General features: G+C 45.3%; 1 protein-coding gene across 1 annotated transcript in view; it reads left to right on the top strand.

Annotated features, from left to right (window-relative positions):
* Positions 1-2,716: 2,716 nt before the first annotated feature.
* ZSWIM6 (zinc finger SWIM-type containing 6) overlaps positions 2,717-14,997 on the top strand; it is a 189,030-nt gene continuing 176,749 nt past the window's right edge. Inside the window, exon 1 of the mRNA XM_058564018.1 lies at positions 2,717-3,434. Coding sequence (XP_058420001.1) covers positions 2,786-3,434 — 649 coding nt within the window. The 5' untranslated portion in view covers positions 2,717-2,785. The remainder of the gene's footprint in view (positions 3,435-14,997) is intronic.

Genomic DNA, 14,997 nt, shown 5'->3' with positions numbered 1-14,997 from the left:
ACCATCAGAATTGTAAGCAGCACAGCTGGGTGGAGGAGGATTTGGAGGAGGAAAGGTTATACAGACATGCCAGTGAGGAGGCTCTGCAGAGTGAAGAGGAGGAATAATTGACTTAGCAGCCAGAAGGGCTAGGATAGACAACACAGCAAGTAAATCTATACGGGAGTTGCATAGTTGGAAACCTAGGAGAGACAAGAGAGTGTTAGGGAAACCGGAGGGAGGAGGACAGTTCAAAAGGCAGAGAGTAGTCTCAGTGTAAGAGACTGCAGACAGGGAAAACTGGGTCAGGCTGAACTGGTGGCTCTAGATTCCTCTTTGACTTAGAAAGCTCAACTAAATCTCTCCAATGTAGGATGATGTCTTAAATCCAGTCTCTCTGGTTCATTACAAAATGGAAGTCTCTAAACGTTAGGCGCCTCCAAAGGTGTCTATTTTCCTGTTCAATATGAATTAATTTCTTCCACCAACATCTCATATGACCCTGAATGAGTCATTTACCCTGTCTGGGGGCACCAGTTTTGTCATCTTGAACTTTCCAGTTCAGCGATTCTGTGTGCATCTGTATGAAAATGCTTGGTAACCTACACAATAATATACAACCTAAGTCCTATCATGACTGTATTTGAGGACAGAATAAAGCCCAAACTATATTTTCCTTTTCGACTTACTTTCTTCTATCACCTACATTTTTAAAAAAATTAAAATTTTTATTTTTTAAGAAATCCAGAAATGGAACAACTGGAGGAAACAGCCTTCCCCCTCCCATTTGCCCATAAAGATATTCTTCCAGTTTTCTGCCCAAGCCTTTTCCTAAGCATTGAGGAGGCGCCCAGAAAAATACCAGAAGAATATACAAAAACATAATGTCACCAAAATTTTCCTAACAAGTAAGGCAGCTATGGAAAGTCTGCCAGCGTCCCGTCCCCCGGGGACCTGCAGCCCGGGGCTTGGTAAGGCCGGAGGAGGGAAAGAGCTAAGACTTGGAGCTCGAGGTCTCCTGGGCCTCGGCCCTGAGAGGGCGATTTTCTGTAAAACTCGGAAGCGCTCTATCCCTTTAAATCCAGGCAACGAGGCAAGGCAGGTGGGTATCAGCCAATAACCTTAAACGATGCGAAAGTGTCAAAGGAGATACGTTTTATCTTCCACAATAGCGACAGCATCAGTGACACGGTTTACAGTAAAAACAGAAGGTGAGGCAGAGAGTAAGGATGTCCCTAACGCGGTAATTAAGTCTGTGGCTTGGACCTAGATTTGACCGAGCTCTGTGAAGTGCGAAGAACAATGTCCGCAGGGTTCCCCGTTCAGCCCGGGACTTGCTTCCCCGCCTTCACCGGCGCCCTGGCACCAGCGAGCTGCGCTCTTCGCTCGCTCTCGCCCGCTGGCCCCCACGCTGCCTTTCCCGGGAGGAAGGGCGTTCGGGCGCCGCTCGGACGGCGGACAGCGCCGCGCGCGCCCGGAGCGCCTTGGCTCCCCGCAGCCCCGCGCCCGGGGCCGAGCCGGGCCGCAGACCGAAGTGCGCACCGAGCGCGCTCGCGGCCGCCGAGGGGCCCGGGCGCGCCGTCTGCAGCCGGCTGGGCTGTGCGCACGCGTCCGTGGGGTGTGTGCGCGCGCTCCGGGGGCATGGGTACTCACAAAGGTGTGTTTGTTAAATCCACTGCCCGGGTGTACCCTCCACCCCGAGCGGGAGCACCCTGGGCCTGGAGCGGGGTCTCGGCGACGCGGGAGCGACGAGGGCCGGTTCAAGTTCCCCAGCTCCGTGCCGGCGGCCCAGCCGGCTTCCTCGCCCGCCGGGCTGCGGGAGCGCGAGGGCGGGGCGGCTGCGGCCGGCTCGGGACGCGCGTCGCACAGCTGCGGGGCAGGTTCCGAGCGCCCTGCCCGTTTTCGGACACTTTGGCCGGGACAGAGCGGACGCGGGGCTCGGGCTGGGTGAGCTGCTGCGGAGCGGGCGCTCTTCTGCCCCACCCGAGTCTGCAAAAGTGAACTGGAAAACAGCCGCCGAGCGCAGCCTCCTCCCTCTTCCCCGGCGCCGCAGCCCCGGCTGGGGGTGGGGGGAGTGCCCCCGGGCCGGTGGAGGGGAAGCGGACGGCCAGGCGGCCTCGGCCGCACCTCCTCCCCCTTCCTCTCCACCCGCGTCCCCTGGGCTCCACGCCGCATTTCTTTGTTTTGAAAGCGCCTCCTCCGCCCAGAGGCTTTTCCCCGGGCGGGCAGACTCAGACCGCGGGGTGGGGCATCGGCCCGCGGGCCCCGCCCCCCATTTAGCCCTGACCCCTCCCCCTTGCTCACCTCCCGTCTCCTCTTCCCTCCCCGCTGAGACCCACGAGGCGCGTCCACACTTGCCGGACATCAAAGGGAGGCAGAGAATTGGAGGGGGAAGTGAGTAGGCAGGGGGCGCAGAGACCCACCCACCTTAGGCCAGGCCCGGTGGCCCGCCCCCTCCCGCGGGAACCCCGCCTGAGCGCCGCCCCCCGCGTCAGAGCAGCCTGACATTCTCACAACCCACCGGGCACCCAACCCCGCCGCCTCCGGTACCCCCGTGTCCACCGAGTGCTCTATTTATGTTTCAGCCCAGCGATTTGCATAGGCCCCGCCTCGGGCCCTAGGTCCCCCTATCGGTGCCCCGCCTCGGCCGGGACGTCACGGCGGAGGCCCCACCTCTTGTGCCCGTACAAGGAGCGGTGGGCCCTAGATGGCAGCGTAGCGTCGCGGCGGCGTGTGCGTGTCGCGCTTTCTTGTGCCGTTTATAGGGTCCCGGCACTTCCGCTGTCGGGTTAGAAGCGGCGCGGTCATGGCGGAGCGCGGACAGCAGCCTCCTCCCGCGAAACGGCTGTGCTGCCGGCCGGGCGGCGGCGGCGGCGGCGGTGGCGGCGGGGGCAGCAGCGGCGGCGGAGGACCGGGTGGCGGCTATAGCTCTGCCTGTCGGCAGGGCCCGCGGGCGGGCGGTGCGGCGGCGGCTGCGGCGTGCGGGGGCGGCGCGGCGCTGGGTCTGCTGCCGCCGGGCAAGACCCAGAGCCCCGAGTCGCTGCTGGACATCGCTGCGCGCAAGGTGGCGGAGAAGTGGCCGTTCCAGCGCGTGGAGGAGCGCTTCGAGCGCATCCCGGAGCCGGTGCAGCGCCGCATCGTTTACTGGTCCTTCCCCCGCAGCGAGCGGGAGATCTGCATGTACTCGTCCTTCAACACCGGCGGCGGCGCCGCGGGCGGCCCCGGCGACGACAGCGGCGGCCCCGGCGGCGCGGGCGGCGGCGGCTCCTCTTCCTCGCCGGCCGCCACCTCGGCCGCCGCCGCCGCTGCCGCCGCCGCTGCCGCCGCTGCCGGGGCCGGTGCCCCGTCGGTGGGGGCCGCCGGGTCGGCGGACGGCAGCGACGAGACACGGCTGCCCTTCCGCCGGGGCATCGCGCTGCTGGAGAGCGGCTGCGTCGACAACGTCCTGCAAGTTGGTGAGTCAGGGGCAGCCGCGGGGCCGTCTGTCCGTCTGTCTGTTTCTCGGGGGGGAGCCCGCCTCCGCCCCCGCCCCTCCGGCAGCCCCTGTACCCGGCGCGCGCCCGCACTCCCGCCCGGTGCCCTCACCGGCCCGGACGGTCCCCCCCGAGCGGAGCGCCCTTTTCCTCCCCGCCCCCTGTCTCCCCGGACGGGCCAGCGCGAGTGGGAAATGAATCAGCAGGACGCGCCCCACCGCGGGTCGGCGGGTGGGTGTCGGTGCCCCCGGCCCGCCGCGTTCCCCGCCCTCCTCCCGGGGGGCACGTCTTGGAGGGCTGCTAGCCTTTTTTGGGGGTGGATGTGGACAAAGGCGCGGGCGGCCGGGATCCGGCGGAGGGTGTGTGGCGGGGCCGTGCGGGGCGGGGGAGGGGGCGCGGGCCGCACAGACAATGCCGGCCGGGGCCGAGCCGGCGGCCGGGCCGCGCTCTGCCCTCTCCCTCCTCTGTCCCCTTGTCTGTCGCTCGTTCTCTTTCTTTCTCCTCTCCCGTCTCCCCGCCCCCTCGATTTGAGGGGAGGGGAATACATTTTAATGCCACTCGGCGGCCGCTCCTCTCGGGCTTCGACGACGGGCTGGCGGCCGCGGCGCTCGGGGGTCGCTGCGGCGTCTGGTCTGGCCCGGCGAGCGCCGCCGGCCGCCCCGGGAATTCAGTGTCTTTTTCCTGTGCGCCTGCCCTGTCTCGGAGCAGCGCGGGAGGGAGGCGCGCGCTGGACCCCCTCTCCGGAAGGACCTCTCCCCCCGAGGACGCTCTCGAATCAGAGGGCGCGAGCCCAGGAAGGAGCGGCTCGCGCTTCCCTTTGCTGCGGGGCCGCGGCGGGTCCCGGGGGCTCCTGCCGCCCGAGTTTGGTTTGTCCCGGCGGCCGGTGGTCGTGCTCGGTGCCAGCCGCGGGGCGCAGTGACGGGCTCTGCGCTCCCGGCCGGCGGCCGCAGGCGCCCGAGGCGGAGGGGCTCCCGGCCGCCCCGCGTCCCTCCCGGCGCGGCCGCCTGGCAGCCGGGCGCGACCCCGCACTTTGTTCTCATTTTCAGGTGTATTTGTGTCTCTTTCAGTTTTGTGTCATCCTCCGAAAAAGGGAAACCAAAGAAGAGTCTCTTTATTTCTTTTTAGGGCTTGTAAAGTAGAAAATATTTGACAAAGGCGAGAGGACTTGTGATTTAAAGCTGCACAGCCCTCCTTTCTATGACAGACCATGAGAGTGTTCTCACATACAGAGTTGAGCAGCTTTCCCTGGCCTCTCCCACCCCCAGTGGTTTTTTTCTGGCCGGATATCTTTTTCAGCCGTAGTGATGAGGATGGTTGAGCTGGACTGAAAAGAACAATGCTATAGTGAAACTCCCCTCTCCCCATATTTTTCTCCTGATTGCCGTTGGCGTATTTTCTACCCCCCTCCCATGTTGCTGTCTACTTTAAATTATGGTGAGGGACACGCTACCTAATGAATGGGGAGATGTTTGGAAGCATCGCTCTCTCTGATTTTTAATTTCATCTTTTCTTTCTGCAGTCAGTTCCTTTTATCCTTCTCTTTGGGAGTCGTGTGGGGGTCTGGATAGGGGACCCTAAAGAGAATTAAGATTTGTTTAAATCCTGTCTGGTTAATTTGAATTCTAATGCAATTTGCAAGCGTGATTTTCTGCCTGGTCATTTATTTCCAAAGGCAGCCCCCAGTGTTGCGTTTCTGGGTTCGGTCCCCTTTCTGTGTGTCTAGAGGGGAGTTAACTTTTGAGTCTCTCCATCTATCCTTTTTTAAAAGGAGTCTAATTAACATTCTTTCAAGTTATTATTTTTTTTTTTCCTGTTTCCTGCCGGGTTGAAATGGATTGAAGCACATCTATGGTTTCTCAGTATAACAAACTAGAGTTTGCGAATTTTTATGGCTTGGCTGGCAAAGTTGAGTTTTTTTTCTTCTGTGCTTGACTCTGCTTGCAAGCAATGAGGAATGACAGGAGAGCACATAGGGAGGGTTTCTTGGCTGATTGCATTTAAGCCAGGAATTCACTGTGAAAATAAAGCCAAGGGGCGATAAATAAAAGATGCAATCTTCTCTAGGAGACAGGCACACAGCGTGGGCTTTGCCTGCTTTCATCAGTGAAGAGGCCTGGGTGAGTTGTAAAAGAAAATAGTAACTTTTTGCATAGTCCCCAAAGGGGAAAGAGGCCACTGAACGCGGAGTTGGCAGTGGTTGATGTGAAGTAGTATGATGCCTCTGGTATAGTTTGATGAGTTGACCACCCCTTCGGAAACACTTACGTACGTGCTAAACAAGTGCTGTACAAATTGTGGAAAATATTCTTTTTTCCTCTCTTGAGTTCTGCCAATTTCCTTAACTTCCAAGTTGTATGACTTGTTGTGCCAGTCAGATTGGAGATGGAAGGCTGTTAAATGCCTGGCAGCTGGCACTGTCAGATAGAAAACTTATGACCAGGATTTTTTTTCTTGATGGGGAATGGAGAGAGTGGCTAGATTAACCGTCTAATTTAGCTCTAAGTGGTGGTTGGATTTGGTATACCAACTCAAGAGCCTTATTTTATAATTTTGTGATTTGAGGTAGAACTCTTTTTTGCTTCAGGACCTGAAATGGAAAAGAACAGAATACTATGTTGATAGCATCATAAGCAATTTTCTGGTATTGCAAAATTACGAGTTTGTTTGTACAGGAAGTATTCATTGACTTTTGTAGAGATGACTAAATTATAGCTACAATAGGGAAAATTGAGTTGTTGGATTTTATATTTACTCTGTTGAAGATTATTTAAGGATTGAGGGGTAGAAAATTGGGACTTCTCAGAAATTAAACATACTTGCTAGTTGTTATTTTTCAACTCAGATTTTAAGAAGAAGAAATTTAAAGGAAAACAGTTGAAATCTTGGCGTAGTGGTTGTAAGCAGTATTTAATTGGTGCAGAGCTGTCCATCGGTTGGTTATAGGAAATTTTAGAGAAAACGTAGTTGCCTTATTTTCGTTAAATAATGATATATTGAAAGGGAGCTATGGCTGAAGGTGCTTGTATGTAAATCCTATTGACATCGTTTAAGTAATGATTTAGAAGTCACGTAAAAAAATTTCCCGAAAATTTTACCTGAGAAAGAGCTTCCCTGATATGACCTGAAACTCGAGTTATAAAGGAAAAGAGATAAATTTAATTGTATAAAAAAATCTAAAAATTTCTGTGGGACTGAAAACATTATAAATGAAATTAAACAGCTAACTGTGGCAAATATTTGCAGCATGTTTTACCAACGGCTAACTGAGAACTCTTGAAAATGGGTAAAAAAAAAAAAAAAAAGAGACAGGAGAGATGAGGAACCCAGTAAAAAAAAAATGGGCAGCACATTTCCCAAAGAAATGCAAATGATTATAAACTTTTCACCTTCACTTTTACGTAAAGAGATACAAGTAAAAATGACATACCATTTTCATCTACCGCATTGGTGAATACTAAAAAGATGGGTAGACAGTACCCAGACTTGAGGAGGTGGGAGAAGAGGATGCTGCTGCCCTTTTGCTACTGGCACAATCTTTTTCTGTCATTTCTAGGAATTTATCCTATAGATATATTGATATTAAGGCAGGAAGGTGTTCTTTACAGTGAGTGGTGCTCATTGCGGTGTGGTTTGCAATACTGAAAAGCAGGAATCAACCTAAATTTCTATCAGGGGGAACTGGTTAAGAAGTACTCGGTGGAATACTATGCAACCATGAAAAAAGCGAAGTAGATTTATGTATACTGACAAGAAAAGATGACCAGAATATTTCATTTAAAATCAAGTAAACTGTTCATATAGTATGCTGCAATTTCTGTTTAAAACAAAAAAGAGACTTGCATATGGATGTATAAAAATGTCTGGAAGGCTACACAAGCAACCATTGAATAGTGGGTATCTTTGGAGAAGGGCAGTCAAGTATTCAAATGGGTAAGGTTTTAGGGGGAATTTTACTTTTTCATATTATGCCTATCTTATGATTGGATTTTTCTTAAAACTAGAAGTATATATTTTTGTAATAAAAAATCTTAGATTATCCTTCTGTTTTTAGTTCACATTGTGGGTGTCTCCCCTTTCTGAAGACCTGGTGTACACTGAAATTTTTTTTGTTTTGAAACACACAGTTTCCTTATTTGTGACTAAATCATTTTAAAAGCAAGAACTGCCTAAACTAGGGTCTTGTCTTTTGTATGAGAAGAGAGGAGATGAGTTTTAAAAGGAGTTGCTTTTTTTTTTTTTTCTGCTGGTTACTTTTGGGAGAAAAGAATATTGCCCAGAATTCTGTTAACACTTGGGTAAATTCATTCTTATGGTCTTTTCAGATTCATAACTTAAAGTGTCTTATTTTAGGAGATGGCGAGGCAGTGAAAGGGGATCGTTCTTAGGATTCAAACGGGTAAAAATTTTAATCGGCTAACTTATTTAAGGCTAATATACTGGCCTTTCTTTGACTATTTTGGTGTTCTTTACAGACCAGAGATTATGATATACGGATGTGATTCTAAACACACTTTCAGAATTGAGTGCTTTGTTTATTGATAATAGTATATTTCATTGAATGCATTTTTAAGATTAAAGTAATAATATAGAACAATTTTGATTCAGTTCCTATGCTTTTTCTGTCTTGATGAATGGAAAAGTACACAAAAGAAATTTTGAAACTAGTTGTCTATGCATTTTTTATTGTTGTTGCTCTGTGTGAGCTGAGGTGTTTGATTTGCTTACAGTTGATTTTTGAGAGTATTTGAGTACCTCGTATGTGCTCAGCATTGTGACGGAAGTTAAGTTTTCAATTTTAGGTGAGGAAGTCTTGGAATTGGTTGATACTTGGTTCTCTGATGGTTAGTATTGGTCCAGTGAGGAGATTGACGTGTTTAGGAGACAGAATCCTGGAAGGTGGTATTGCAGATTTGGCTGAAGCAAACATTTCTGCTCTTGGTTCAGTCTTGAATTTCTTGCCACACAGTTGTATTCTGAGTACACCCTCGGATTGAAGAGGAAAAGGCCGTCCCCATTATTTTATTTCAGCTGTGCGTTGCATTTCATCCTTTTTGCAGATGCGAGACTTTGATGCCTTTCCCTTTAAAAACATCAGGATGCCTGTGGAATCTGTCCTTTAATAGAAGAATTATTGCTATTAATTGAACAGTTCAAGTCCTTATTGTCTTAAGTATGTCCTGGCTGATTTTTAAGATGTTTATCCTGGGCCTCTTTTCTTTTCACAATGGGTAATCAATTGCTATCAATTCTAACTAAGTGTTTCATCTGGAAAGACTCAGGCCATTGTATCTTTTCTGCTCATACTCGTTAAGAGTTTAGTTGGGAATGTGTGATTTCAGCTACTAATAATGTTCAGTGAACAGGATGACAGTGGAGGAATGACTGATATTTTCTTTTAAGAAAGCTATCGCTTTTAAAAATTACACGATTTGATCTGTACTAATTCTGCACGCTTACATGCTTTATATTTTTGTGTTAGAAAATCAGTTTTCTTCAATGATAACAAAATGAATTTGATACCTTTATGTTAAGGAGATGACTTACATTTACGTATGATAAAAGAAACCATGTCGTGTTAGAAACTCGTGTTAGAAATTTTTATAGGGGCAGTCGTTAAACTTGAACTTCTGTTGACCTTCAACTGTTATATTTAAGATGACAAATATCCTAGAAAAGAAAGCAGATTATAGGTAAGTATAAACATCTTACAAACAAAGCAGATTATAGGCAGTCTTTTAAAATGGAAATAGACTACGCAGAACCCACAAAACCATTTTTAGTTACCTTTCAAATTACTATGATATAATTTCAAGAACGGTGCTTTCTCCCAACAAAAAAGCTTAATTTAATTTTCTTGGTTTATTAATTTTTGACATATGTAAATGTTTGGGGATTACTGTAAATTAGAAAACATGAGCCATTTCCTCCTCTAAATGGATGGGAAGACTTTCCATCTTTTGAGAATTCAGTATCAAATGATAATTTGGAGAAAAATGTTACATATTCTTGTCTCATGAAAAGAGACTCTTGTTTCTCAGTCCTAGCCAGAGTCTCAAAAATAAAGTGTGTTCGTTAGATTTGTTTAGAAAACCTGAATGTCTTTCCAGTTTTTGCTTTCAGTGCCCTGTGTTCTGCTAAGAATATGTTTGTACATGGTTTTCAGTTCTTTAAAACTAGGATGCTTCCTTTATTTTTTTCATCTAGAAAAGGTAGCTAACGTAAGCTCAGGAGAGAATGCATTGCAAAATCTGCTTTTCATGTTGAATTTAAAGATTGACTTTCAGGAAAGTGGACTCTTGGTAAAGTATGCTAAATGATTTATATTTGTGGAATTCTTAAATGATAACTAATTTTGTGTCAGCTAATAAATATATATATTTACATATATTTATTTATGTATTTGTAACTAACTTGATGTTCACAAGTGAGCAGAAGAGGAGACAAATGAACTCAGGTGTCATTGGAGTACTGTTACCTCAAGCATATTCCATTGACCTCTATGTATAGATAAGCTCTGTTTCATTTCTTCTTAAAATATGCTAACAGATGAGAAGCTGTTTTTATAACATACTCTTGCATGATAGCTGTTACCTACTTGTAGAGCCATGGAGATTTTAGAGATGAAAAGGTAACATATCAATTCCAGCGTCCCCCATTTTCCTGATGAGACAGCTGAGACCCAGACATGTTGAGTAATTTGTCCAGAGAGGCATAGTAAATTGCAAAGTTAAACATTGAATCTCTGTTTTTCCACTGCTCAGGCTGCCTCTTAATTTGCTGGGAATGTTTGACAAGTCTCAGAAAACCTCAGAAATCAGAACAAGCATATTCTTGAATGTAAATTGACTGGACTATTGGCTAACATTTTATTAAATATTGTAAAAGTATTTCTAGATAGCATTTTAGTTTCAGGCCAAATTCTACTGGCTTCAGTTAAGCAATGAGTCTAGCATGCTAGATAGGTAAAACATTTGTAGACATTTGGAAATTGTACAGATGTTCTAAGATGAGATTAAAGTTCAGGAGAAGTTAGTTAGGATTGCTAACTGTAGGCAACTATATTACACCCATGTAATAAAGAATTTACTGAAAGTTTAGAATGCTTATGCAGAATTATAGAAGTTAATACGCACTAAGAAATTTGACTGCTCTGAATTTAGTGTATTTATGAAAACTTATCCAGTAGTGTCTGTATTTGACCGGTTTTTGTATGCTTTTCAGTGTTTTTGTTAGTGTCCGCCCATCCTCATCCCTAGTAAAGAGTATGTACATAACTCCTAGATAAACTTCTTTCATATAATTGATGTGGCCTCAAAACTTTAGTGACCTCTCTGACTTAAAGACCTCTTGTGTGATTTGGGGCATTTTTTCACTGAGCTGAACGTGATTTACGGTGAACCTCTTAATACTATTGCAACAACATTTACTCATAGTAGTAGTAATAATAGCAGTTAACGCTTTTAGCACTTAACCGTGTACCAGATAACCGTGCTAAGCACTTTTTATTTTTTAACAGCCCTATGAGGTAGGTACTTTTACTATTCTCATTTTACAGGTAAGAAAACTGAAGCATAGGAAAAAAGTACACGTAACTTTTGCCCAAGGTCACACAGGCTGGTAAATGATGGAGCCAGGCACAGCCTCTCTGGCTGATACTCTTACCGTCTGAGTAATACTGCCTGTGATGTGTCATCATTAACTATTCTAGAAGGTTCATCTTTAGGTTTATAGTCTATTGGTACTTTCTAGAGTCACTTTCACAATGGCCAGAATTTTAAATTGTGACCAAAGCTTTGATTTTTAATGTGTATTTTTTAAATTTGACTTGAAAGAAATGCATGTTAAAAATGCGTTTTATGAATGAATTTTAGCTTGGAGGATGGTTGTGGGGGGTGATTTTGATCATCTTCCATCAGATGTTTTTAACTCCTGAAAGAGGAATAACTTGTAGGTTAGATCTAATTTTGCTATCTATGCAGCAAAGGTAATCTCTCAAAGTATATTTAAGAAATTATATATTTATCTCATTTAAGGGCCCTTTTTAAGTGTTATGATTAAAGATTAACTATTTCTTGTTATTGGTAAAAAGATTTAATGATCTTTGAAAGAGATAGTTTATTGGAAGGATGCTAATTGGAAGGATGCAGTAGAACCTGTCAGTACATTTAAATTCTTACTAACCGAATAAGCTGATCAGATAAATTGGAAGCTCATTTAGTGAATTAATGTGCTTAAAATTCAAGTGACTCACTGCTTGATCCTGCCTTATTTAACAGTCTGTCTGTTTACGTAAAGCATTTTTCATGGTTAGATTTCTAATGTCAGATCTCTAATGTTGGAAGGTATTATACAGAAAATATCCATAAGAAGATAGCATGGGGGCTGGCCGGCCTGGTGGTGTAGTGGTTAAGTTTGCTCACTGACTTCAGCAGCCCGGGGTTCACAGGTTCAGATCCCTGGGTGCAGACCTTCGCACCGCTCATCAAGCCATGCTGTGGCGACATCCCACATAAAAAATAGAGGAAGATGGGCACAGATATTAGCACAGGGCCAATCTTCCTCAGCAAAAAGAGGAAGATTGGCAATAGATGTTAGCTCAAGGCCAATCTTCCTTGCCAAAAAAAGAGATAGCAAGTAGAATGAATCCACAGAAGCGAGATTTAAATTCTCTTACTTCATTAAGTACAATTTAGATTGTTACCTGTGCCACCTTGTACCTGTTAAATATTTGCTGACAGTGACCAGCGTTTTTATAAGTAACGTATAATATTTTATAATTTCAGTGTAGAGGCCAGAGCCGGGACACTCTTGTGGTGCTGCTGTTGGTCTTCCTTGGAAAAGGCCCACACAAGTTGGAGGCAGCACTGTGTTTGGTTATGCTGAACCTTTGCTCCTGCTTCCACTTTGTATGAACTCATTTCTACAAAGAAGATGGTCATGGTTTTTATAAATATTTGTCGTAAAATAAGCCCCTAAAACTTAAATACCAGAAATTTGTAATCTGATTGTTGTATGTGAGTAAGGACGTTTTTCTGTATGTTTGACCTATTTCTTTAGGACTTCGTTTCTTTAGCCTTCTTCAGGCTTCCTTAGCACTTAGGATTTTGTACTCTTGACGCCATCTTCTGATTCTCCCATCCCTCCCTCCCCCAGTTATCACCTGTGTAATTTTTGTCTTAGACTTTCTCTAGACTGTGGTAAAGCTGAGGCCTGAGATGACCAGTGGCTGGCTGCTTTGTGATGCTGATAGAATCAAGTGAGACTTGAAGGCAGGAGATGGGGGAGCCTCTGAACCCAGCCTGCCTCAGAACTCCAGTATTCTTCCTTCTTTCCTTCCTTTTCTTCCTTCCCTCACTGCCCTTCCTCTCTCCCTTCCTTTCTTGGGCGTGGGGCAGCGGGGAATGGAGTGCGGGGAGTGAGGAGTAGGAGGGAGTGGTAGGAAACAAGGCAAGAAATGGAAGAGGTAGGAAATACACCAGCCAGGACAGTGTCTTCCATTCCCTTCCTTCCCTGCAGTTGTCCCCTCCCCTCCAACCTCCCTTGATTTAGGGAAATAAAGCTGAGGTCATAAGGACCTATGTGTTCCAGCTGCTGCTTGGCTGCTATATTTAGCCTGGCCCTACATCAGGCTGGCACCAGGCCATGATGGCACAGGGCCAGCACGTTGTGGGACTGCTGGCAAATGTCAAAAACCTAACTTATTCGGTTACCAAACTGAACTAATTTTCAGACGTAGTCTGTGCAGTGATATTCTACTTATCTCTACTTTTATAAAATGGGGTGTGTGTCTTTTTTTAGAAAGGATTGATTTTTGATAATAGTCAGACTACTATAACTATTTTAGATAGGAGAAAGATTTGAGAATTGCCTTATCAGATCAGACTTAGATCCAGCTCAATAATTTTGGTTTTGTGATGGCACCAAGAGGTGTGGAATTTGCCTGATTTATTTAGTATGCCTTGGCCATCTTTAAAATTGCCATTGCTGTTGAAGTTGTGGAGTTTGTGTTGGTTTATATAATTACAGGTATCATCAGACATTTTTAAAAAACACATGCACTGTTTTTTCCTACCATTGTCAGTGCTCTCTTTGCTAACACAGTTGTGTGTGTTTAAGTTTGGTTAAAGCTGTAGGAATATGTTTAATAAATAAAAAATCTTATTATTTATTCTTATGGGGAACAGCTAGGTTTTGGTTGAAATATCAGTATCTGGATCTAGATTCTGTATTCTCTAAAGCCTATGTGGATTGTATTTGTAAACTGAGTTTTCAACTTCTGGATGCACACGTGAATTTAAGAACTTACTTGATTATCAGTTGCACTCAAAATGAAAAATATGCTGTATTTGTTGTTGAATACTTTTGGAAATAAGTAAAAAGAATGTCACAGTATGTGACACAAATGTATCTTTGGAAGGGACTTTGATAAGAAGAACAGTATTTATATTTTTTCTATAGCGGTACACAGAAAAGCCAAGAGTATGTTAGGGATGATTTTCGGTGTGCGATGGACTACGCTTAATATGAATAGAGTGGGGATGATGATTATTCGCTATTCAGTGAGTAGTGGTGTAATGTACTTAGATCTGTTGAATGGCAGGATAACATTTAGTTAGTGCATTGATCTGATGCCCTTCTTAAGGTAGCACAAAATAATTGGCCAAATAACTAGAAATAGAATCAAATTGATTTTTGTCTTCACTTTGTCTTTGAGGTAGTTATTAAATGAATTCTGCTGAACTTACTTTTGTGAAATAAGAAAGCTTAAAGTGAGAGATTTAGCAGAAGGTGAATTGCTTGTCTAATAGCTTAGAAAAGACAGATATTTTAGTTTATTTAAATTTTTACATCTTTAAATGAGATACATTGTGGATAAGAGCAAGTTAGGCAGCTTGCTGTTGCTGATCCAGTAATACTTTATTTCTTTACTTAGGGTAAAAACAAAAATTTCATTAGGAAATATATTCAGAATGTCTTGCGGATAGAGTATCAAGTACATTGAACTATGTCACAGTGTGGTTATTGTACCACATGGTGTCTTTCTGCAGTTAGAGGTTATGGTAGGTATTCCAAAAGTGGCTTGGTGATAGATCCATTGATCTGTGTATGTATGATTCTGTATTAATATGATGCATAGAACATTCTAATCGACTGGATGGAAGTAGGTAACTATTTTACAGATCCTTAATGTAATTTAAATTTTATTTAGGTGAGTCATGTAAATGATGTCAGCTCCAGTTTAACTAACAAGCTTGATTAAAACCAAAGCCCACAAGGTAGTTTGACTAGTGCTGTTTAGAATCCTTATAAGCAAAGTGCTCAAATGACGTTCCTTATTGGAACTTGTCAGAGCAGTTTCTTTGCAGTTTTCGTGGATCTTTCTTAGCAACTCATTAAAAAGGCATTTTGTCTAAGCTGTTTCATAAATAGCAGGAAATTCCAGAGTACTGGATAGTATTGCAATTTTGCTTTCAATAAGGACTATCGCAGTGGGAAAAAAAGTTTTTGAAAAACTCTTTATTCGTTTTAATAATTTGTGGCAAAA

This window comes from Diceros bicornis, chromosome 20 (genome assembly GCF_020826845.1).
Source record: "Diceros bicornis minor isolate mBicDic1 chromosome 20, mDicBic1.mat.cur, whole genome shotgun sequence".
NCBI classification, from domain to species: Eukaryota; Metazoa; Chordata; class Mammalia; order Perissodactyla; family Rhinocerotidae; genus Diceros; species Diceros bicornis.
Note: the sequence above shows the minus strand (reverse complement) of the source record. Positions and strands in the feature narration are given on the sequence as shown.